At 54.6% G+C, this 25,906-nt stretch overlaps 1 protein-coding gene across 6 annotated transcripts in view; it reads right to left on the bottom strand.

Annotated features, from left to right (window-relative positions):
- The window catches only part of step (cytohesin steppke), a 330,278-nt gene that overhangs the window by 38,065 nt on the left and 266,307 nt on the right, over positions 1 to 25,906 (bottom strand). The window contains exon 1 of one of the 6 annotated variants that reach the window (XM_070139528.1): positions 22,739 to 22,833. The exons of the other annotated variants lie outside the window; for them this stretch is intronic. Coding sequence (XP_069995629.1) covers positions 22,739 to 22,825 — 87 coding nt within the window. The 5' untranslated portion in view covers positions 22,826 to 22,833. Of the gene's footprint in view, positions 1 to 22,738; positions 22,834 to 25,906 lie in introns of those variants that run through there. 6 annotated transcript variants of the gene reach the window in all.

Genomic DNA, 25,906 nt, shown 5'->3' on the forward strand with positions numbered 1-25,906 from the left:
CTTCCGACGAAGTCCGAACCTTCCCCTCAAGAGTCCCCCCCCCCCCCCCCCCCCCCCCCTGTCCCGTCCCTTACAAATCCGCCGGACCTTGGGTGACAACCTTTCCCCCCTTCACGCCCTTACTTCCTCAACTCCCTTATCCCCCCCCTGCACCTGCCTCCTCCCCTAACCACTTTCCCTCTCTCCCTGCCCTACCTCTCCTCCTCCTTCCCCTCCCCTTCTCCTTCTCCTCCTTTCCTAACCCTTCTCCTCCTTCCCCCTTCCTCTCTCCTTCTCCTTCCCCTCCCCTTCTCCTTTCCTAACCCTCCTCTCTCCTCCTCCTCCTTCTCCTCCTTCCTCCTTCCCCTCCCCTTCTCCTTTCCTAACCCTCCTCTCTCCTCCTCCTCCTTCTCCTCCTTCCTCTTCCCCTTCCCCTTCCCCCTGCTTAGGTATTAATGAATGCCCCTCAAGCCTTTTACCATCAGGAAGGACAACACCAAGGGCCGCGAGAGGTAACCATCGGTGTGTGTGTGTGTGTGTGTGTGTGTGTGTGTGTGTGTGTGTGTGTGTGTGTGTGTGTGTGTGTGTGTGTGTGTGTGTGTGTGTGTGTGTGTGTGTGTGTGTGTGTGTGTGTGTGTGTGTGTGTGTGTGTGTGTGTGTGTGTGTGTGTGTGTGTGTGTGTGTGTGTGTGTGTGTGTGTGTGTGTGTGTGTGTGTGTGTGTGTGTGTGTGTGTGTGTATGTGTGTGTGTGTGTGTGTGTGTGTGTGAAGAGAGAAGAGAAGAGATGAGAAGAGAAGAGAAGAGAGACAGACAGAGAGTGAAAGGACAGATAGGGAGAGAAGAGACATAGATAGAGGGAGAGGAATAACGAGAGGAGGGGAAAGAGGGGAGATAGATAGATAGATAGACAGATAGAAATTGTGTGAGAGAGCGAAGACGCAGAAGCGTGAGCTGCGTAGAAGAGTAAACAGCGGTTGGGACAGAACATAAGCCCGACCATGTGGCTGTACCCTCACCCCCCCCCCTCCCTACGCATGCTTAATTCTCTATTTCGCCCGCCAAATTCTCTCTCTCTCGGTTTCTCCCTCCCTCTCTCTTTTTCTCGGTTTCTCCCTCTCTCTCTCTCTCTTTCTCTCGGTTTCTCCCTCTCTCTCTCTCTCTCTCTCCTTTCTCTGTCTACTCTTTCACTCTTATGCTACCTTTCTTTCTCTTTCTTTCTCTTTCTCTTCTCTCTCTTCTCTTTCTCTTCTCCTCTTTCTCCTTTCTCCTTCTCCTTCTCCTTCCTCCTTCTCCTTCTCCTTCTCCTTCCTTCTCCTTCTCCTTCTCCTACTATATTCTCCTTCTCCTTCTCCTTCCTTCTTCTCTCTTCTGAGCTTTTCTTCTTCTCTTTCTCTTTCTCTTTCTCGTTTCTCTCTCTCTCTCTCTCTCTCTCTCTCTCTCTCTCTCTCTCCCTCTCCCTCTCCCTCGTCCTTGCGTAGACAATACCCACCCCTGGCCTGGCCTCGCCCGTCGCTGGGATACAACGGCCCTCCTACCTGGTGCCACAAGGGATTGGCATCAACAAGGGGGGGGGGGGGCGGCGAAGTGATGTAAAGCGGTCCAAACTGGTTCAGGCACGACCAAAGAGGTTGGGGGGGAGGGGGGAGGGTGACATAACGACGCCGTTCCCTCGCCCGCAGGACCCGAAACGCCCGCCGCACTCCGACGCCGCGCCCGCAGTCACGCCGCGCGCACGCACACCTTGTACACTCGACGACACGCCCGCGACCACTGGCGACGGCGGGCGGGGGCGGTGTTTAACGTCTCCCCGGGGTCCGTTAACCGTCTCGGCGTTGCTGCCATCTGAATCATGCTCGCCACCCCCCGCACGCCCCTACGCCCACGCCCCTACGCCCACGGCACACGCCCTCGCCCCCGCTCCGCACGCCCCTACACACTCGCTCACATGACATGCAGGCGCAAGCACAAATCCTCCTCCTCCGCACGCACTCTCTTGCCAAAGTAAAAAAATAAAAAATCTGTTTTTTTGTTTGTTTGTTTGTTTGACTTGCGTTGCTGTTCTTTCTCTTTTATTCTGTGCATTTCTTTCTTCTATACAGTTTCTCTCTCTCTCTCTCTCTCTCTCTCTCTCTCTGCTCTGCTCTCTCTCTCTCTCTCTCTCTCTCTCGTCTCTCTCTCTCTCTCTCTCTCTCTCTCTCTCTCTGTGCTCTGCTTTAAAGCCCCTCGCAAGGGCTGTCCAGCAGCGCTTCACGGCCCTGTCGTCTTCTACCCAGTGGATGTCAGGTCAGCACGTCCCCCTCTCCTTCCTCTCTCTCCTCCCTCTCTCCCCAACCGTCCGTCATACTCTCCTCCTCGCCCTCCCCTCGCCCTCCCTCCCCCCCGCCCGCCCATCTCCACCTCCTGACAGAAAACTCGTTGTGGGCGCCCGGGCACACACTGCACACTCACACAGTCTCCCTCCCAGTGCCACCACAAGCTCCTCGCTGTTTCTCCCTTTCTCTCCCTCTCCTTCTCTCCCTCTCCCTTCCCATTCGCACAAAAGCGGCTCCGAACTGCCACACTTCACGCGAACAAGTGCCTTCACAAACCGCCCAATTTCGAAGCCTCGGTCCCGGATGTGCACGATTTTTAAGAGAGAGAGAGAGAGAGAGAGAGAGAGAGAGAGAGAGAGAGAGAGAGAGAGAGAGAGAGAGAGAGAGAGAGAGAGAGAGACAGAGAGAGAGAGAGAGAGATACAGATACAGACACAGACAAACAGAAAGAAAGAGAGACAAACAGAGACACAGACCGAGAGAAAGAAAAAGAAAAACAACCGTACCGAAAACACAAACACCCACACCCACACACACACATACAAAACAACAACAACAAAATACCAAAACCAAAAACCAAAACGGACCAGACCCGACCAACCAACGCACGGTCGAACCCTTCCCTCACACACACATAAATAGACAATCTAAAAGCCAATCAAAAGCCGGTGGCAGTCCGAGATCCCGAGGGGCTTCGTCGCGCACGGAACGGCCTCATCAAGTGCATGTTAACCTGGCAACCTGACAGAGCGAGGGAGGGAGATGCGGGCCGTCCAGAGGAGGAGCAGGAGGAGGAGGAGGAGGAAAGTACGGAGGAGGAGGAGGAGGAGGAGGAGGAGGAGGAGGAGGAGGAGGAGGAGGAGGAAGAGGAAAGTACGGAGGAGGAGGAGGAGGAGGAAGAGGAAAGTACGGAGGAGGAGGAGGAGGAGGAGGAAGAAGAGGAAAGTACGGAGGAGGAGGAAGAGGAAAGTACGGAGGAGGAGTAGAGAGATGCAGACAGGAGGAGGAAATTAAGTAGTAGTAGTAGAGAGAGATGCAGAAAGGAGGAGGAAATTAAGGAGTAGTAGTAGAGAGAGATGCAAAAAGGAGGAGGAAGAGGGAAGTACGGAGGAGGAGTAGAGAGAGGCCGAGAAAGGAGGAGGAAACTAAGAACAAGAAGTAGAGAGAGACCCAGAAAGGAGGAGAAGGAAATTAAGAACAAGGAGTAAACAGGGCTATAAAAAAAAAAAGGAACAGGGGCATAACAGGACAGAGCTAACGAAGGTGAAAGGAGGAAGGGGAAGATAAGAAGCTGGAGTAAAAAGCACAGACCGCGAGAGGCAGCAGGACCGACCGACGGCAGTTCGAGAGACCGAATCCGGAGTCCCGACCGCCCGCCGCTGCGAAGACAGGAGGAGGAGGAGCAGGAGGGGCGGCCGTGAGGTTCGGATACTGCGTCACAGCGTCCCGACCGATCCGAGCGAGACCCGTCGTAAAAAGAAGAAGAAGAAAAAAGAAAAAGATGAACCGGTTCCAGCGACTCGGACAATCCCGTCACTTGGCATTCCGAGGCGACGCGGGGACTCCATAAGGGCAAGGCGAGGGAAGCAGGCAGGCGGCACGAGGGGCTGCTCCGCCGAAATGCGCGCCGGATCGCATGAACTGCATTCGCATTCTCTCCTCTTCCCTTCCTCCCTCCTATCTTTCTTCTTTCCTTCCACCCTCCTTCCCTCCCTCCTATCTTCCTTCTTCCCTTCCACCCTCCTATCTTCCTTCTTCCCTATCTCCCTCGCTCCCTCCTATCTTCCTTCTTCCCTCCCTATCTCCTCTCTTCCTATCTTCCTTCTTCCCCTCCCTATTCTCCCCTCTATCTATCTTCCCTTCCTCCCCTCTCCTCCTCTCTCCCTCGACTTCCTTCCCTCTTCCCACCCCCCCTCCCCTCTCCCTTGCACCCCCTCATCACCACCCATCACCACTCTCTTCATTTCCTCGTTCTCCCTCCCCCACCCACCCTCCCCTTCCCCCACCCCCTTCCCCCATCAGCACCACCAAGAGCCACCTGCAGATAAGTGGAGCCAGCTGTGTTATGTAACCGCAGCCCCACATTCGCTCGCCTTGTACTAGACACGCTCTCCCGACCCTATTTTTGAGTTGTTGTTATAAAAAAAAAAGCGAGTCTATCAAACACAAACAAAGTGCGTGAGCGTACGCGCGCAAGGAAGGGGAGCAAGAGAACCCGTCTAATTATGGAACGGAAGAGGAAACGGGACGCTTATATTTTCACTCGCGGGATGGCGGGAGGGGGGCGGGGTGGGGGGGGGACGCATTGGCTATACGGTGAAGGCGAAGATGCGAGAAAAAAAAACCCTAGAGGATGAATGACAAAGAAAAAAAGAAAAGAAAGAAAGAAGAACATGCGGGTTTCCGTCGGCCATTCGTCACACCCACTTTGTTAAAGAGAACTTCTATGAGGTGGAGCGAATGCGAAGACAACATGCTATTGTTTTGCTACTCTGCTTCTCTCCTTACCCGTGAGGGGGGGGGGGATATGGATATATATAGATACATACACGTGTGTGTGTGTGTGTGTGTGTGTGTGTGTGTGTGTGTGTGTGTGTGTGTGTGTGTGTGTGTGTGTGTGTGTGTGTGTGTGTGTGTGTGTGTGTGTGTGTGTGCATATATACAAATATATATACATATATATATATACATACATATATATATATCCAGATAGATAGATAGAGAGAGAGAGAGAGAGAGAGAGAGAGAGAGAGAGAGAGAGAGAGAGAGAGAGAGAGAGAGAGAGAGAGAGAGAGAGAGAGAGAGAAGGAAAAAGCAGCAACCGCGGAGAGACGGCCTCCGCAAGCACGCGCGTCGCCTGCGTGACCGCACGCCCTGGCGAGCCTCCAACCCGACACCGATCATCTCTAATGGATTCGCCTTTCGCCTCTCCTGCCGGGTTCGCCTTCCGTCCCGCGGAGGAGGCGAAGCGGCGTCGGGGAAGCGGGGAAGAAGGAGAAGAAGGGGAAGAAGGGGCGCGGCGGCGGGGAAGAAGGGGAAGAAGGGGCGCGGCGGCGGGGAAGCAGGGGAAGAAGGGGAAGAAGGGGCGCGGCGGCGGGGAAGCGGGGAAGAAGGGGAAGAAGGGGCGCGGCGGCGGGGCGGCCTTGATCGCTGCGTGTGGAGCGACGGAAGCCAAAAACGATAATTTCTGGCCCCTGGAGAAGCCAACTGACGCGCCCAAAATAACTCCAATCCAACAGCGAATCGTAAAAGAGGCGGCAACTTGCTCAACTGCCCATTGCAACCCCCTCCCCCTGCCTCTCCCTCCCTCCCTCCCTCTCTCTCTGCCCTCCCCCCACTCTCTCTCTCTCTCTCTGCCCTCCCCCCACTCTCTCTCTCTCTCTCTCTCTCTTTCCCTTTCCCTCCTTCCTTCTCTCTTTTTCTCTCTCACACACACCCTTTATCCTGGCACACTCTATTTTGCATCTTCTTTCCCATTTTCATTAAAAAAAAGACCCTGTCCTTGTAACCTGTGCCTAATGAACCCGCCCGGCACTGGCACTCTCCCACACGTACTAAGCCCTGTAAGCTAAGCCGACCTTGACTCCCCCCCCCCCCCCCGAGAAATTATTACCCCCATAGGAGTCCACTCGCACAAAGAGGAGACGAATCCAAGCAGGGGGGAAGGGGGGAAGGGGGGGCAGGGTGTTGGTGTCGGTAAACACTAAAGCTCCCCCTCTCCGTGACCCCTGACCTTTGGCGTCATGGCACGGCATGACCTTGTGGGTTGTCACTCCGCTGCAGTGCCACGTTCCATTCATCTTGAGTGCGTGGGGCATGCACAGGGGGAGAGAAAAAGGGAGAGGATACGGAGAAGGAGAGACAGATAAACAGATAAAAGGGAGAAGAAGCAACCGCCTCCGTGCGCCTCCTTCCATTCGCTAAACTTCCCGCAGCGAAGCGGCCGCACCCGCAGCCCAGCGCTCAACGGCGGCTCGTGCCAAGTGCGTCCAACGGAGAAAACTTTCACAATAATCACGTTATTGCTCGCCCCCCCCCTCGAGGAGAAATGCGGGGCAAGCAGCGGTGCGTGCGGCCGCGTGCACTTTCGCTCGGCCCGAGAATTGCGGCGGGCGGGCGTGCTCGAGGCTCGCCCGCGGATATCCGCTCGTGCAACGAAAGTTCCGATCGTCGCCGCCCATCCTCGCCGCAAGCACGCTCGCACCGCCACGACCGCGACCGTGGAAACAGACAGACAGACACACTAACACGCATACACACACACACACACACATATACAACCACTAATGGATCGAATGAAAACAACACAAAGAAAAGTAGGAAATCTCACCCGAGAATTTGATCTCCCGAACGCAAACGTGACCCGCACGTTCCACCCCGAGCGACGAAGACGGGCCACGAGGAACACAAGAATAATGGGACGAGAAAACCCCAACCAACTTTATGCAAATTCCAGCTCTCTCTCTCTCTCTCTCGGAGGAATAGGCCTGAGGTCAGGGATCGGTCTTCGGCGAAAAAAGGTCATGACACGGCTACTTTCGCCCCAGCGCTCGGGACACGCCTAATAAGGGGCGCCGCATTCCTGCCGCCTGGCCCTCGGACGCCGCGGCCACAGGACCTCCACGGGGACGCGCTCCGAGGATGCCATCTCCCACTGCTCCCCTCTCCTACTACTCCCCCCCGCCATCAATCTTTAGCTCAAATACACAGCATACTATACGGGAGCACAAAGGCGCGCGCCAGATACTTTCAAGCGAACAGGCAATAATAAAAATAAACCAATTGCCCAAAAAAAGAAAGAAAAAAAAAATGGCAGGACCCCAAATAGAACTACTGATACAGACGCCCACTCCTCCTGCCGTCGACGGGGTTGCACCAGAGATTGCCCTAAAATCTACTCAACACTTGACGCAATGAGCAGCACGGGAGACACACGCCCGTGCGCGCATACTCGCACGCACGCCCATCAGGAGAATCAAACCTAATAAAAATCAATGTACGCTGGACGGAGGGCGGAGGAGCAGCCCCCGACGACCTGGTGCCCGGAGTCGTCGCCTTGTCGTCGAGTCGTTAGTCCTCCTTCCTCCTCCTCCCCCTCCCCCTCCAATACCGACTAAGCAGGTCGTCCCCTTCTGCGCCGCCCTCCACGCTGTCGCCGTGGCTGCAGGAGACTCTATGGGCGTCATCGCGGGCCGTCTTCCTTGCGCGTCCTTCCTGCCTGCCTGCCTTCCTTCCCTCGCGTAAAGGACACTCCCTTTAAAGGCGTTGGGGAGGGGGGAGGGGGGAGGGGAGTAGGGCGATAGGCGTGGGTTGAGGAGGGAGCGGCAGGGGCGGTGATGGCCGTCGCCGTGCTATCGCCTGTGACACCAACAATTTTCTCATCATCAGCCATTCTCCTATCTATCTGTCTTTTTCCATCCGTTCCTTTGTTACTCAAAACTCTCTTTCGCTATTCTTTTCTCTCCCCTGACCTCGACTATCGGTCCCGAGGGCTGGACCCCAATTCCACATACTTTCTACATAAATATTAAAAACACGCACAAGAACCGCGGGTCGCTCAGGGACTGGGGTGGGGGTGAGGGGGATGGAGGGAGAGGAGGGGAGGGGGCTCAGTCAACTAGGATACGAAACGCCATCCTTTGGTGTGGGGAGGGGGGAGGAGCAAGCGCATAAAAGGGATAAAAAAGGGGGAAAGGAAGGGAGTTGATAAATTCACGACGTGTGTTATCATGTTCGAACACGCCTTTGCGAGTCCTAGACGAGTCCTGGACGAGAATCCCTCGCGTTGTTTCTCCGGGGTGAGCGAGGAGGTTCAGGGGGTCGAAAGCCCCAACCTCCTTCAGCGCCATTGGCCCTCCCTCGGCACTGCAGAGGCACACTGCGGCGGCGGCATCCCTCGCGCGCTGCCCCACATCAAACCTTGCAACACCTTGCATCAAAAGAGGCAGCCGAGATCGCCAACCAGCGCGAGAAGGGGGTTTCCGCGTCCGGCACTCGACGAAAAGTTCCTCAGAGTGCCTTGCGGGACATGAAACCTTCACAGGAAACAATCCGATTCGCCGCTAGAACGTAGGAGCCGCAACTTTCGGGAATTGCAGGGAAGGAGACTTTTTACCTGGCGATCCTTCCCCGATAGGCAGGAAAATACAGATACAAAAAACACTTTCAGACACACACACACACACACACACACGTTCTTACACTCACACTCTCAGAAACGCACGAGCAAAGACACACACACACACACACACACACACACACACACACACACACACACACACACACACACACACAGAGCCGGACTCCCCACTGTCAAGGCTCAGGGGTCCCCAGCGGCACCTGGAACCTGGCCAACCACCTGCTCCAGCCTCCCGCGGAAGATGATGGGGAGTGTACAGGTGGCTGGGGAGGCAATGGTAGGGCGGGGGGGGGGGGGAGGAGGGGGGCCAAGGGGGGGGGTGGGGAGAGAGGGGCGATAGGAAGAGGAATGGGGAGTCAAAAAGGGGGGGGAGAAAGTCGAAAAGGGGCGTGAAAAAGAGGAGGAAGGGTGAGGGGGGAAAGCGAAAGGGTGAGGAAGAGGAAAAGATTGAAGAGAAAGGGAGGAATGGGAAGAGCGAAAGGAAGAGAGTGTGAAAGTGAGAGAGAGAGAGAGAGAGAGAGAGAGGGGCGAGAGGGCGAAACTGGGGCCGAGTAGAGGTGCGGAATGTGGGGAGCGGGGTGACAGCGGGAGGGAGTGAGGTGAGAGGGAGAGAGGGAGGGGGAGGGGGGTTCTAGGAGGCTAAGTGGAATGCAATGAATAGCGCAGAAGTTGCAGGATCGAGATGTTCCAGGAAGAAGAAAGAACAAAGAACAGAGCCTGAGACGAGGCGGAGGAGGTGGGAAGGCCGATAAATAATGGCGAAAGAACCGCGCTCCTTGAGAAGTAACGATGCAACTGAATCGGAATTGACGAAGCGAGACGAGAGAGAGAGAGAGAGAGAGAGAGAGAGAGAGAGAGAGAGAGAGAGAGAGAGAGAGAGAGAGAGAGAGAGAGAGAGAGAGAGAGAGTTATTCCAGGAAGCCATTCCCCAGCTCGCCTTCCCTCCCCGTTTGGCCCCGCGGGGATGACCTTCCCACAGCATCCCGTGACCGCTAGTAACCGCAAACAGAGACCTCGCGTATTTCCTCAACCCCACCTGCCCAACCCCTCCCTCCGCCCCCAACTCCCGCCTGATCACCCCTTCACCCCCACCCTTAACTCGGTCACCCTCTCCCTCGATGACCCTCTCCCCCAACCTCATCCTACCCCCCAATAACCCTCTCCTTACCCCCCCACCCCCTACTCACCCCACATCACCCCTCCACACCCTCCCCCACCAGGTCATTCTCTAGTAATTGTGTGCATTAGCCTCTCCTCCCTCCCTCCCCTCCCTCTCACGGGGGAGGTTGGGGAACGGGGGAGGAGGGAGAGAGAGAGAGGGAAGGGTTCACAGGGGAGGAGGGGGAGAGGGGGGGCAGGGTTCGAGAGTGAGCGCAAGTGCCAGCGGAGCGAGGGTGCCAAGCGAGCCCCGAGTGCCAAGCAGGAGCGGCGACCTCGCACGACCCACCGAAGACCTCGCTTCAGAAGCCCCATTTCGCAAGGTCCTCGTGGAAGAGAAAACAGAACCCTTACCAGCAGAAAAGAAAAAGAAAAAAAAGAACAAAAGCGATAAAACAAAAACTGGAAAGAAGACACACAAAACTCGTCATGCAGAACTCATAACGCCCGGAGACGACTTCGAGAACGGTCTGCCAGCACGAACGTTCAGCTCCAATAATTCCTCCGATGGACGTCAAATCGGAAGACGCCCAACGGCCGACGGAGAGCGAGGGCGCGGGCGTGTCGAGCCAGGCCCGGCCATGACAGGAGACGGTTCCCCCAGACGAAGGCGCTGACGACATGACGGCAGGAGGCGGAAGGCGATGCAAGGAGGCGCGGTCGGGCATGCCAGGGGAGCCACGCGCGTCATGCAGGGTCATGCGTGGCGGGCCATGCGTGACCGTGGTGAGCTCAGACATGACCTGGGTGTGCGGATGCTTGGCCGACACATGCGCGCCCGCACGTACGAACGGGTATACACGCAATTACACATAAATGAACTGTAAGAAGATGAAGAAGAAAATGGTGATGGTGATGATAGTGATAAGGAAGACGTGAAAAACAAAACAAATGGCAGAAGAGCAATAATAAGAAGAGGCTGGAAGGAGGAGGAGGAGAAGAAGAATAAGAGGCTAGAAGGAGGAGGATACGAAGAAGAAGAGGCTAGAAAGAGGAGGAGGAGAAAACGAAGAAGAAGACGGCCAATCCAAGCGGCTGCCCTCCACGCGCAATCACACCCAATAACGCCAAACGAGAATCGCCTCCCGGTGAAAAAAAAGGGAAAAGATAAAAAAACGCTTCGCCAAAGTCAGCCCGCCATCGCAAAGGCTTGAAACGCTCTTCCTAAGTGACTTCAATGACGCCCTAATCGATGGACGCGTTGCCGGAGGAAAAGAAAAAGTCCCTTTCGTTTCCCGCTCCACGTGCGTCGCGGACCATCGGCCGGGAAGCATTTTTCGGTCGCTGGAATAGTCTGCCTCTTCATCCCTGCCTTCTGTTTGTTTGTTTCCAAGGAGACACCCGACACAACACAACGGAACGGAACACGCACACGCACGCACACACTCACACTCTCTCTCTCTCACACACACACGCACACATACACACTCTCTCTCACACGCACGCACACACACTCACACTCTCTCACACACACTCACACTCTCTCTCTCTCTCTCACGCACGCACACACACTCACACTCTCTCTCACACACACGCACGCACACGCACACTCACACTCTCTCACACACTCTCACACACTCACACTCTCTCTCTCTCTCACACACACACTCACACTCTCTCTCTACACACACATACACGGACACACACACTCACACTCACACTCTGTCTCTCTCACACACACACGTGATGCTCTTCGGCCGTCCCTGATGCGGCGTAATTCCGTCCAACACCAATCCAGGCCACTTGACTGTTATTCGTTTGGTCAACTCCCCCCCCCCCTCCCCCGAGCCAAATCTCCTCTTTAAACCCCGAGCATAATTCCACCCGTCCCCTGCCCTCCTACCTGCCCCTGGGTGAGGCGCTGAGTTGGGGAAGGGGAGGGCAAGGGGAGGGGAAGGGGAGGGGTTGACAATCCCTCAAACGTGTCAACGAGGAAGCAGCAAACGCGCCTGTTTGCCCGATGGCGATCCGCTTAGATCAATACACGAAGCTGAACGCAGAAGAACACACACCTGCAAAAAAAAAAACACAGGGACGCAGACACGGCCACGTCCTCGCATGTCAACAAAGGCAGAAACAAAGACGTCCACACACAAGCAAGAATCCACGCACAAGCAAGCACACGTCGGGGATCGCGTCCAGCGCCGCAGGAATCCGTCTCATAAAGAGGATGTCCACGGCCACCTATCCCAGCCCCATTTATCCATTAGGAAGCTCTACTTAAATGTATAATAGCCACTGCCTTGCCTGTGGGAGTGCATCTTTATCCGTATTTATTTATACACCTGCAGCTGCAATTACGCGCGCGCGCGTGCGCTGACTGATAATTCTCCTTGTGCGTTTATTTTCAGCGTACATCGATCTTGTCCTCTTCGATGGAAGCGCCCAGCCACGGCTCGCACAGGGGCATGTTTTCGCCGTGAAAATCACGCTCCTCCACCATGAGCGCTACTGCGATGACGTAAATCCAGTATTGAATTTCCAGCAGGAGGGCGGGGTGCCCGAGAAGCTGTAGCTCAGTGCATCCCGCGCCCCCGTGTCACGAGGTGAGGAAACCTGCGGCTTCCTCGGCGTCATGATACCTCAGTCGACACCGCAGACGCATCATGCACACGCACTTAGCCTTCTCTTGGCTCCTTCCTTAGACTGGCTCGAGCCACACTTACGCAACCGCCCTTTCTTCCTTTCGCTCCGGAGGAAGTTTCCCTGCTCGAGTTTTGCATCGATTCCGCGCCAATTTCTAGGGGAGAAAGGTCTCTACGTCATCGGAGGGCATGCAGGCTCCGACATGTGACCCGCTTCGTCGTCGTCCTCGTCCGCTCGTCCACACAAAGCCTCTCCTTCCCCGCGCTCCCGAAACACTCGTAAAAACGCCACTCGTCAGGAAATTTCCCCGTCCCTCTGCCCCACGACACGGAGGTTCCGGAACCCGACGGCAGAGCAGGAGAAGGGAAGGGAAGGGAAGCCAGGAGCCTTCGAATCACGCCACGCAATCACCACTCACTTCCTCGATAAACTCAGCTGATCGTTTCCCGCAGACAATAACAAACCTCCTTCGTGTCTCGTCTTCCTGCTTCCTCGCAATGTTCACACATCCTGTTTCCCAGTCCCTTTCCACTCGCTTCCTCCTCCTCCTCCTCCTGCTCCGCCTCCGCCTCTCCAAGCGCCTCGCCGCACACTTACTCGTCCTCACTGCGAGTAGCACGAGCTCCTCTAGGTCTACGCGGACGCGGAAGGCGGGTAAGTCACGGCCGCACTCGTCACCGTCTGTGTACCAACTGGCCAGCAGGGCGGTGAGGGTGCGAGCGGGCGGGCGGGCGGGCGGCGGGAGGGCTCGGGGGCGCTGCGCTAGGAGGAGGGAGGAGGGAGGGCCGCGGGAGAGGCAGTCCGGAGAGAGTCTGTTCTCTCAGACTGGGTCCTGCCACGGCCAGGGCCGCTCGCCGCCCTGCTCCTTCGCCGTCTGTGGCTCTGGGTCTGCCTTCGGACGGAGGCGAGCCCGCATCATGTGCCGCCAGGCGACACCAAAATAAAACCCCAAACGGACCAAGCGGCGACAAAAGGGAACAATGCAAATATGCGAACTCACAAAGAGAGAGGTTTCACCCGCAGCCGCAGTAGCTTCCTGAAGGTCACATATGAAACGCAGACCATTTTTTTTCATCGAGACCATCGTGCATGTGGCACAAGCATGGCTAAGGCACCGGCCCTCCCACATGACTCCCCGCCCCCCCCCTCCCCACACACATGCCATGCTGCGTCCGTATGCCGCGCCACATGGCACCCATTCCGAACCCTTCATTCCAGGTGCAGCGACAAGGGCCAAGGGGGTGCGACCTTACCGCTGACCTTACGCCTGGCCTGCCAAAGGGCGGCAAATTCACGCGAGGCCGCAGTCAGCGCTAACGCCGCCCGTCAGCGCAGGAAAAGAGAAAAAGGGGAAAAAATGTCCTCGCCCCCGCTAGGCCAGGCGACTCCGCGGCCGAAGACGGGCGTCGGGGATCTAAGCAGGGGGGGGGGGAGAGGTCGTGCACGTGCAGCAATCACACCCTACGACCAAAGCCACCTCCGTCAACCCCCCCCCCCCCCTCCCTTACCCGCCCGTGCGAGCATATCCGCCCCGCGAAACAATGGCACTGGACGGCAACGAACCCAGCGGGCTCTGACGTCAAGCGGTCGGCATTAGTACGATGATTGCGCAAGCACTTATCAAGCACCGGCAGGATTTCGCGTGCTTGAGGCCCCCGGACGCGCTGGGCCTCTTCGCCGCCCGGCCAGGACCTGCTCGCGGCCATTGGCGTTGCTCTTCGCCGTCGAGGGTAAACAAAGGGCTTCTCTTGGGCACTTGGAAGGCCACGCGGGGCGGGAGGGGTGGGGGAGGGGGGAGAGGAGAGCAAGGGCGTAAGAACGGGGGAGGAGGAGAAGGAAGAGGAGGAAGAGCAGGAGAAGGAAGAGGAGGAGGAGCAGGAGAAGGTTAAGAAAGAGAAGAAGGAGAAGGAAAAGGAAGAGGAGGAAGAGCAGGAGAAGGTGAAGAAAGAGAAGGAAAAGGAAAAGGAAGAGGAGGAGGAGCTGGAGAAGGAGAAGGAAGAGGAGGAGGAGAAGGAGAAGAAGGAGAAGCAGCAGAAGGGGCAAGGTAAAGATCCAGGTAGTTCGGAGGCAGAATATGAAAAATAAACATAATGTAGACGAAAGAGCTACCAAATAATAGGAAGTGGGATAGCCGAGGAAAAACTAAAGAAGCAGTAAAGCGACGAAGGAAAATCAATAGTTGGTATTTATAAGATCAAACACACTCGAATGACTCGCCGAGCCGCAAATAACCACGCAAAAGGTCATAGTTTATCAATAATGAGTCGAGAGAGAGAGAGAGAGAGAGAGAGAGAGAGAGAGAGAGAGAGAGAGAGAGAGAGAGAGAGAGAGAGAGAGAGAGAGAGAGAGAGAGAGAGAGAGAGAGAGGGAGAGAGAGGGGGCGCCTGGCAAGAACTAGGAAGGGCAGGAAGGTCATGCGGGTCGCATACGCCGGCCGCAGCAGGTAAGGCAGAGGAAGCGCAGGAGACGGCGGAGAGAGTGAATGGCGGAGGCCAACATGCGGCATTGGGAGAGTGGGCGAAGAAGGAAGAGAGAGAGAGAGAGAGAGAGAGAGAGAGAGAGAGAGAGAGAGAGAGAGAGAGAGAGAGAGAGAGAGAGAGAGAGAGAGAGAGAGAGAGAGTGGGAGAGGGAGAGGGAGGAGGGAAGTGGAGTGGAGAGGAAGAGGAGAGGGAGAGGGAGAAAAAGAGAGGGGGGAGAGAGAGAGAGAGAGAGAGAGAGAGAGAGAGAGAGAGAGAGAGAGAGAGAGAGAGAGAGAGAGAGAGAGAGAGAGAGAGAGAGAGAGAGAGAGAGAGAGGAGGAAGATGAGTCAGAGGGGAGGGGAAAGGGAAGGGGAAGGGGAAAAGGGGAGGGCCAGTGTGTGAGGTCGGGAGGCGCAAATACACGCCCATTCACGCCCGTCCTTCACGCGGCATGGAGTGTCCCTTAGGATCCGTGGCGGAGCGCTTCCCTCCTCGTCCAGCTGACTCACTTTACCTCCGACTTCCGTCATCGCATCAACGCGTCGTCTTCAAAATAAAGGACAGACAGACAATATAGATAATATAGTAATTCTGTTGTCTGTCTGTCTATCTAAGCCTTTTTCATCCACCATCTTTATCATATGGAACCCATCCACCCGCGTCGAAACGCCTCGAATAAAAAAACGGAAATTGCAAGCCGAGCCTCCCGTGTGGGCGACGGCATGTATGCAACCGCACCTCCGCCGCCCGCGCCCACACTCCCACGGGCGTCCCTCGACCCACGCAAAGCCCCGGGTCGGGTAGGAGGCGGCCCGGGGATTCGCCCCGCGCGTAGGACCCGAGTCCAGGCGCCGTTCGGGATCCCGGGCACATCCTCCCCGCCCGATGCCACCTGCCGCCTCTCTCCCTGAGTGCCCTTCGGCCTTGCAACCCCTCCCCTCCCCTCCCTCCCTCCCTCCCTCCATGAATCTTTCGATCCTTCAAACCCTCCCGCATTCCCTCAATACTATCTTCTCTCTCTCTCCTTTTCTTCTCCTTCTCCTTCTTCTTCTTCTTTAAATTCTTCCCGAAAGATTCTTTGACTTCTTCTCTCTCTCTTCAAATGTAAAATTTATACCAACCAAATACGCACTTGCAAAAAAAAAAAAAAAAAAATCCAGCACATCGGCGTCTACCCCCTCCCCTCCCCCTCCTTCCCCCTATCACCTCGCGGCCACCGAGGGAGCCCCGCTGCCCCCTCCCCCAGAACTCTCCCCGGCCAGGTAATCCGAAAGCTGAAATTCCCAGGTACCAGCCCCGGTACCGCCGAGCAAGGCGTTCCAGGTACCCGCCTGGCTCTCGGGTGACGTCAGCCCCCGAGTCGGCCCTCACGTCGGCCCCCTCGCCGCCGCCGCCCCGCCTCGCCCTCGCAACCCTGGTATCTGTGTCCGACGGATACCCGCGCGGGTTACCAATGAGGCTCCGCGCGCACCTGCTGAATCCCCAACGACCCGCGCGAGTATCCGCCCCGACTTTCCTCCAAGAACGGTATGACGATGAAGACGGTCGGTCATGCGCACTTTCGTCTCTCTTCCTCCACGCCCATTCGTCACTCGCGCCGGATCCTGATGGACCGGCCCGTCAACGCGTCCTCATACGAATTAGGAAAGCGGAACCGAATTAACTTCTCCCGCCCATCCATCACGGCCCGTCCGCCGCGAGGAGAGCAGGGGCCCGCGACCGCAGCGCCACCGCTCCACGGCGGAGGCGCGGGCGGGAATGATGTATGGGAGGGAAGGGTGGAACACGGGAGAGGAAGGGAAAGAAGGGCAGGTGGAAAAGAGAAAGAGATGGCCACCAGGGCATGGACTGCACCATACACGAGTGCACGCAGCAGTACCCTTCCCGCCCGGCCAGGGACTGGAGGCGCGGACGCAGAGTGGACAGGAGGCGCCGAGCGCGAGGAGGGCGCCCCGCGCGGCCGCCTCCTTCAGCCGCCCGCGGCACGAAAGCCGCCTGCCTCGCGCATTCCACAGATAATGATGATGTCCTAAAGAGGATGTCGGGCGAATCCTCGGCCTTACAAGGGCGGGAGAAGACAAGGCCGCCGCCCGGGACGCCAATAACGAGGGCGTGTTTACATCGCACCCGCTGGACAAGGCATGCCGCCCTCCGGCCCCGAAGGCGCGAAGGATGGGCGGGCGGCGGGTGAGCGATGACAGGCAGAGCGAGCGAGCACACAGGGGGCGCGGGAGCGGGGTGGGATGGGGGGAGGAGGCGGCGATCTTCCCGCGAGGAATTTCTCCTGCCGGTGAAAGCCTCGGCGCTCTTGCATCCCAATTTCGCCTGGCACCGCGACCCCCCCCCCCCGCCTCCCTTCATCTCGCCGGCGCTCCTTCCCGGAGTCCCCCGGGGCGCCGCCGTCCCTCCCCGACGCCTGCACCGAAGCACGTCCGGCACTCGCCTCGGTCCGGCGGCGGCGTGCCCGGCATGCTCATTCCGGCGGCCGTGCCCCAGGCCACTCCCGCGCGGCGTCGTGCCCGCGCCGTGCACGACGCCAGGGCTTTCCTCCCGCCCCAGGTCAACGCTCGTGGCAGGCCATGCCGCCCGTGACGTCAAGCGATGCAAGAATCTACGTCACAGCTAATCTGGCATTCGCTCGTCCTTATGCAATGGGCCTTTGCATGCAGTGTATGCACCTCGGCGCCCAGTGAAGGGAGACGCATAAGGAAAGGCACGCGGGGGCACGGGGCGCACACGCGGACAGAAACACTCACACACATACAAACACATATATGAATAAATACATAAATAATTATATGTATATGTATGTATGTATGCATCTGTGTATGTATATATACTTATATCTACTTCTACACACACACACCGCCATTATCCTCGGCGTAATTAGGAGCATGTAGGGCGGCTTCTAAGTTTTCCCCTGAGAAGAAGCAAGAAAGGGAGAGACGAGGCAGAAGCAAAAAATGGGAAAAGAGGAAGAAGCGAAAATGGGGAAGAGAAAAAGTGAAAAAGAGAAAAGAGAGGAAAACGAAGTAGAGAAAAATGGAGAAATACGAAAGAAGGGGAACATGGGGGGGGAGAAGAGATAGATGAAAGAAGAAAAGTAAGGAGAAGAAAAAGAAGAAGGAAACCAAGAAGATAGAAAGAAAAAGAAAAAACGAAGATAAAGCAACACCAATGAAGAAACCCAACAGATAACACAAAAAAACAACAAAAAACAACAAAACTAACAAAAAAAAAAAAAGAAGATAACACACACACACAAAAACCCACAACAAAACCAACCCCCCCCCAAAAAAAAAAAAAAAAAAACACAAAGAAACCAATAAAAAGACAAGATAAGGCAGATAACGAAGCGAGCCGAACACAGCGCAGTGACGTAGGGAATGCTTCCTCGGCCGACGCGTCCTGCATTCCCCGTTGCTTAAGACCACGACGCCGCCCATTCAGGGGTGGGTGGGGGTGGGGTTGGGGTGGGGGTGGGGGGGAGGACGCCGCGACTACGAACGTGCTGTTGCGAAGACCGACCGCCCACCGCCCTTCAGAGGCCGCCCTCTCTCCCTCTCTCTCTCTCTTTTTCTCTGTCTGTCTCTGTCTCTGTCTCTGTCTCTGTCTCTCTTTCTCTCTCTTTCTCTCTTTCTCTCTCTCTCTCTCTCTCTATCTCTCTCTCTCTCTCTCTCTCTCTCTCTCTCTCTCTCTCTCTCTCTCTCTTTTTTTACGATCCTCCCTACTTGTGTTATTCGTCAATTCAATAATGTGAATGACAATGACAAGATAAATGAAAATAATAAAATAAATAAATAACAGTATCAATAGCAATAAAGGCAATTTGCATTAATAATAATAAAAAAATATCTTACTGACAACCCTTTTTTTTTGAAGAAGGCCAATTATAACATAAAAAAAGAGAGAGAAAACACGAAAAACAAGAAAAATAAGAGAAAGATAAATAAGAAAAAAAAACGGAAAAGAAAAGAGAGAAGAAAAGAAAAAAAATGAAAAAAAAGTGAAAAGATAAAAAAGAAGAAAATGAAAAAAGTGAAAAGATAAAAAAAGAAGAAAATGAAAAAAGTGAAAAGATAAAAAGAAAACAAAGATAAAAAAAAAAGAAAAAAAAAAAAAAAGAAAAAAGGGTCATGCGTAGCAGCCGCGATACCATCTCTCCTTGGGCACGTACCTGTGTCTCCGGCGGGATGGACGGCCCTCCATTACACCCTCCTGGGCCCTGATACCCTCCGATAAGCGGCAGGGGGGGGGAGGGCAGGAGGAGGGGGGGGGAGGGAACGTGTCGCGCTTCCCTCCCCCCCTTCCCCCCTCCCCCCCTCCCCCCTGAGAGCGAATCGACACCCCTTCTCTCTCTATCTACTTCTACCTTTTCCATATCCATATCACTGCCCTTCTTTCCCTCTTTTCATCATTCCTTTCCTTTTCTTTTCTTTCTTCCTTCCTTCTCCTCCTCTTCCTCTCCTTCCCTACATCCTCACCCTCTCCCTCTTCTTCTCCTTCTCCATCTACCACCTCCTCTCCTTCTCCATCTACCACACCTACCTCCTCCACTCTCCTTCTTCCCCTAAACTCACCTCCTTCACCTCTCCTCGTCCTCCCCCTTCACCCCCTTCTTCATCCCCTCTTCCACCCTCTTCAAAATCCCCTTCTGCCTCCCCCCCCCTCCCCCCCCTGCAAGCGGCCACCTGTCTGCCCTTCGCAACCAGCGGAGAGCCACTTCGAGCGCCGCTTCAAACCCAAAAGCAAAACGGATCTGAAGCCCAGACGGAGGAGGAGGGAGAGAGAGAGAGAGAGAAGAAGACTAGGAGGAGGGAGGGAGGGAGGGAGAGGGAGGAAAGGGGAGAGAGAGTGAGAGAAAAGAAGACTGGGAGGAAGTGAAAGGAGAGAGAGAGAGAGAGAGGGAGGAGGGAGGGAGGAGAGGAGAGAGAGAGAGAGAGGAGAGGAGAGGAGAGAGGAGAGGAGAGAAGAGAGAGAGAGGGAGAGAGAGAGAGAGAGAGAGAGAGAGAGAGAGAGAGAGAGAGAGAGAGAGAGAGAGAGAGAGAGAGAGAGAGAGGAGAGAGAGAGAGAGAGAGAGAGAGAGAGAGAGAGGGAGAGAGAGAGAGAGAGAGAGAGAGAGAGAGAGAGAGAGAGAGAGACTTTGACAGATTATGACAAGCGTTTACATCTCAAAGGATGAGTTAACGGAATAGATAGATAGATAGATAGAAAAAAAGAAACGAGAAATATCAACCGACAGACAACCATACGTACATACACACAGCCAAACTGAACGAATCGAATATAAAAAATGGAAAATAATAAAAAAGAGAGAAAAAAACAAGAGAAGGAGAAGGGGGAAGGAGAAAGGAACAAGATAAGGAGAAAGAAAACAAGTGAAAGAACAAGAGAAAGAACAAGAGAAAGAACAAGAGAAAGAAAAAAAGAGAAAGAACAAGAGAAAGAACAAAAGAAAGAAAACGAGAGAAAGAAAACAAGAGAAAGAAAAAAAACAAACAAGAGAAAGAAAAAAACAAACAAGAGAAAGAAGGAAAAGAGGGGAAGAGAAGGAGAGGAACAAGAAAGCGGACGGAAAGCGAACGGGCAACAAAACGGCTCTTGTGTTTACGCTTGGCTCGCCCCCTGAACCCTCAAGGTCGTCTCCTTCTTCATCTCCCTCGCGAGCAGACCAAGAGGGGGGGGGGGTGACCAAGAGGGAGGGGGGGGTGACCAAGAGGGAGGGGGTGACCAAGAGGGAGGGGGTGACCAAGAGGGGGTGGGGGTGACCATGAGGGAGGGGGTGACCAAGAGGGAGTGGGGGGTGACCAAGAGGGGGGTGACCAAGAGGGAGGGGTGACCAAGAGGGAGGGTGACCAAGAGGGAGGGGGGTGACCAAGAGGGAAGGGGGTGACCAAGAGGGAGGGGGGTGACCAAGGAGGGAGTGGGGTGACCAAGAGGAGGGGGTGACCAAGAGGGAGTGGGGGTGACCAAGAAGGGAGGGGGTGACCAAGAGGGAGTGGGGAGGTGACCAAGAGGGAGGGGAGGGTGACCAAGAGGGAGGAGGGGAGGTGACCAAGAGGGAGGGGAGGGGGTGACCAAGAGGGGAGTGGTGACCATGAGGAGGGGGAGTGACCAAGAGGGAGGGGTGATAAGGAGGGGTGACCAAGTGGGGGTGACCAAGAGGGAGGGGGTGACCAAGAGTGGGGGAGAGGATGACCAAGAGGGGTGACCAAAGAGGGAGGGGGTGACCAAGAGGAGGGGGGTGACCAAGAGGAGGGGTGACCAAGAGGGGGAGGGTGACTCAAGACGGAGGTGGGGTGAGGGAGGGAGGGCGTGCGTGCGAATGGGTAAATCTGTGAGCAAGTGTGGTTTTGTAAATAGTTGAAGATAGGTAAGTAGGTGTGTGTTTGTTATTGTTTGTGAGTGTGTGTGTGTGTGTGTGTGTGTGTGTGTGTGTGTGTGTGTGTGTGTGTGTGTGTGTGTGTGTGTGTGTGTGTGTGTGTGTGTGTGTGTGTGTGTGTGTGTGTGTGTGTGTGTGTGTGTGTGTGTGTGTGTGTGTGTGTGTGTGTGTGTGTGTGTGTGTGTGTGCGTGTGTGCGTACGTGTGTGTGTGCGCTTGCGTTCGAGTGAAAGACTGACCGTGTGTATACACGTGTACATGTCCAAGCACACACACAAACACAGCAGCAAACACCCCGCCGTCCAACACGCACACACACACACCTACAAAACACATCCCTATCCCGACGAATAGATTAATCTTATCACCCCCGCCCCCTTCCCCCCCTCCTCCCACCCCCGTAATTAACACCAGCGATAAGGCCGCCTCCCCATTAGTACATCCCCTTAAGCAACATTCAAAAGGGGGGATGGGGGGGCAGGAGGTAGAGGAGGGGGGGGGCAGGAGGTAGAGGAGGAGGGGTGGGGGGCAGGAGGTAGAGGAGGAGGGGGGGGTAAATGGTAGAGGATGGGTGGGGGGCAGGAGGTAGAGGAAGGGGGCTGAGGGGGGTGCAAGGTACATCCCCCCACCCACCCCCGAGGTAGACACAATTACACAGTCACCCGCTCGGAAGGCGCTGAGACGCCCGCCTGGTGTGATGGGGTAGGCCTACAGTCGAGGCCTAAGCGGGGTGTGTGAGGGGTACCGGGGGGGAGGGATATTTGGCAAATTTATTGGGCATTTCTCACTAACGGAAATGATACCCATAAGCGAGGGGCCAATTAACGAAGATGCCCAAGAGGAAGATGAAAGAGGTGGAAGAAAGGAGAGAGAGAGAAAGAGAGAGAAAGAGAGAGAAAGAGAGAGAGAGAGAGAGAGAGAGAGAGAGAGAGAGAGAGAGAGAGAGAGAGAGAGAGAGAGAGAGAGAGAGAGAGAGAGAGAGAGAGAGAGAGAGAGAGAGAGAGAGAGGCAGGCAGGCAGAAGAGGACGAAATAGGAAGAAGGGAAAGTGATGCTAATGGGAATTTAAGCGAGACAGCAAGAGGCCATCGAGGTCAGCGCGGGACTCAGCAGGCGACAGAACTGTTAAGAATTTCCAGTTTAAAAGCCAAGCTGAGATACAGTAAAAAAAAGTAAAAAAAAAAAAAAATAATAAATAAATAAAAAAGGCTAACGCATGCAAAGACAAAGAATTTCCGATAATCATTCCATGTAAAGAGAGAAAAAAACAAAACAAAGATAACCATCAATAAATCAGATAAAATAAACCCGAGACGGATAAGAGATAAAAAGACTACGGAAGTCGCACCAACACAATCGCCACATCCCGTTTTCTTTCGCACGTTTTAGGGGAGACTCAATCCAATCACAATCCCCCCACCGCTCCACGTTTTCTATACCCGATGACATCAACAAACCCAAGTATTCCCGCTATGGCTAGGCCTCCTGCTCATCCCACAGCAATAACCGAAGCCAGGAAATAAATAAAATCCATTAACGAACGAATAATGGTGCCATTTTCCGGCCCGGATAGACCAGAGGCGGGAAAAGTCACCATCCGTTGGACTGACTAACCCGCGATTCGCAGAAAAATACGAGGAATTTTTGAAAAGTTGGAGGAAAAAAAAAATAGACAAACTTTAACGCGGGAAAAAGTTTGTAATGTCAACTAGGAAGAGGGACTCACCTTCCGCTCTCGCCCAGGACAGAAACAACGGGAACACTCACCTGGAAAAAAGAGAAAAAAAATCAAATTAGTATCAACTTTAATCATATCAGATGTTAAGGACATAAAATTTTATAAATGTCAATATTAAACACACACACACACACACACACACACACACACACACACACACACACACACACACACACACACACACACACACACACACACCAACACACACAGAGAAAAATTTAAACGCCAGCGGCACACGTGACGTCACCACTACGTCATCGTCGTAACGGCAGGCGACGTGATGATTCATAAAATCTTTTAAGCGGATTGGAACGCCCACACACGCCCGCCGGCCAGAAACACCCCCCACCCCACCCCCTCTCCCGCCCTCTCGTTCATTTATCTTTCTCCCTTCTTTCTTCTCTCCTGTTCTATTTCCTCCTAACCTCACCCCTTTCCTGTTTCCTCTCCTGTTTCGCTTTTTAGACTTACGACCTCGCAAAAGTCAGTCCAAATCCAAATAAGAAAACAATAGAAAGAGAAAAAGAAAAAAAAATAAAGTAACAAGAAAAAAGAAAAAAAACTAAAAGAAACAAGAAAAAAGAAAAAAAAACTAAAAGTAACACAAGAAAAAAAAAACACGAAAATAAGACAACCTCCCTCTCCCCCCTACCCCCACCTCCCCCCCGTCCTCGCTCCGCCCACTTTGCACACAGCCACGTCTCGCGCATGTGCAATACGCCCGCCCGCCCGTGATCCGCTTGCGCACTTGTCCCCGCCCGTGAAGGCCCTACGCCGCCCAAGTGCCAATAACGGTATAACGGCCGTTTCGATGGGAGCCGCCCATTCAAACGCGCGGGGAAAGAAGATACTATACTTTAACGTCTTTTTCTCTAACCCTTTCTTTCTTTCTTTCTTTTTTCGTTTCTCTCTCTCTCTTTCTCTGACTTTCTTTTTCTTTCTTTTTTCTTTCTCTGTCTTTCTTTTTTCTTTCTCTTTCTTTCTTTTTTCTTTCTCTCTCTTTCTTTTTTCTTTCTCTTTCTTTCTTGACTTCTCTTATGACGCCTGTGGCAATTCGTGGTTAGGATTTCGGAAGAGGATGCTCGAGGAGGAAAAGAAAGAAGGAGAGAAAAGAAGGAAAAGTGACGACGAAAATGGGAAATAAAATGAAAACTCAGAAATGTGACGAAAGAGACCACAAAGATACGAAAATAAAAAACGAGAATTACATTCAGACGAAAACGAGGCGGCCCCGTCATCGCCCCCCCCCCCCCTGGCCACGCCGTCGTCAGGTCATGTCAGGGAGTGCACGCGTCCTCCCGTACCCCCACGCCCCCTCGCCCCCACTCAACCTAGGCCACCTTTTGCATGACCAGGCCCCACGCCCCCCTCGCCCCCACTCAACCCCTAGGCCTGCATGACCAGGCCCCCACGCCCCCACGCCCCCTCGCCCCCCACTCAACCCCCTAGGCCACCTTGCATGACCAGGCCCCCACGCCCCCACGCCCCCTCGCCCCCCACTCAACCCCCTAGGCCACCTTGCATGACCAGGCCTGCACCGATAACGCCGTGGAATCATGATCTCGAATTAATTAAACGCTAAAAACAGGTTGTGACTCAACAAGTGCGTTCACTCCTGCTCTCTTTAACCTCTCTTTAAAAAAATACAACCATAACTGTCACAAAATAAAACAAACAAAGAAATAAACAATAACACAACTGTCACAAAATAAAACAAACACATAAACAACAAATCAAAAAGCATCCCTTCAAATACGAATTTACCAAAATCCCCCCCCCCAAAAAAAAAAAAAAAAACTGACCAAAAGACACTTCGACTGCCCGGCGAGTCGACTCTCTCGTCACACTACCTTCAACCCCATCATGACGGGTGGAAACGCCGCCGAATGCCTTGCGAAAATAACGTCGTACTTCGCCAACACAAAGGAGTGGAGAGGCTAATGACCTCACATTAATCGCGAGTCAATAATGAGATTCCATTAAGCCTATTAAAGCTAATGGGAGACTCTTAAAGACAGGTCAGTGCAGGTGAAATGACCCGGATGGAAATCCACGGAGGAGGGGGTCGTCTGCGCTGAAGTGAGGCTCTTCCCTTCGCTCGACGTTTGGAAGGGAGAGGGAGAAGGAGAGGGAGAGGGAAGGGGAGGGAGAGAGGGAGGGGAAGGGAGAGAGAGAGGGGGAGAGAGGGAGAGAAGTGAGTGAGAGAGAGAGAGGTGAAAGACAAAAAAAGAGAGAGAAAAAAAACAGACAGACAGAAGAGAGAGAAAAAAATGACAGCACGATCCAACGAAAGAGAGAGAGAAAGTCAGATCTCCGCCGTGTCATCTTCGGGTCACACGGAGGCGTCTTCCCCCCCTCCCTCCCCCTCACGCCCTTCCCTCCCCCCCGGGTGCCCTGACGCCGCACGGGGGACATCCGGCCGCGTGCGCCTCCCGTCACGATCCGCCGGGGATTACCTCGCGCGCGTGCCTCCGAAACGTGCATGCGGACACGTGTTCCCGGAGGATCGTTCTTCCCTTCACGCGCGCCCTTGCCCGCCCGCATGACTCACAGGATCCACGTGTTCCCAACGGTCGTCGCCGGCACCTCGCCCCCCCCCCACGTGGCCTGCCTCCCACGGCACGGAGGGAAAAAAGTATGGCAGGACAGACACATCAGGGGGGGAGGGAGAGGGGATGAGACAGCGGAGAGGACGGTCCTCGTGGCAGCTGTTCGCTTCCGGGATCATCACGAGTCGATCTTTTGTTTGATAATTACTCTCTATCAGTTAATAAAGCTACGATTCGTCATAATTCTAAAAATAAACAACAAACAACAGACGCCTGGAATCCTTCGAGAGTCAAGTCCGCGCTGCTCACACGCCCTGCGTACCTGCTCCGCGCCACATGGCACCACATGGCGTCCCGCCCTCGCCAGCCGACCACGATGGGACAGCCACATGTCAGCGCGGCACACATGGTGCATGAAGGAGGGAGGAGGAGGGAGGGAGGGAGAGAGAAAGGAGGAGGGAGAGAGGGAGGGGAAGGATAAGGAAATGCTAAGAGCCCTCGTTGCCTCTCCCTCCCTCCTTCCCCTCCTCATGTCAAGGCTCCCTCGCTTGAGAAAAAACCGGGCGTACCATATTCGCAGTGGAGCAATGACCTTTTACCCTGCCCC

This window comes from Penaeus vannamei, chromosome 25, assembly GCF_042767895.1.
Source record: "Penaeus vannamei isolate JL-2024 chromosome 25, ASM4276789v1, whole genome shotgun sequence".
In the NCBI taxonomy this organism is placed as follows: domain Eukaryota; kingdom Metazoa; phylum Arthropoda; class Malacostraca; order Decapoda; family Penaeidae; genus Penaeus; species Penaeus vannamei.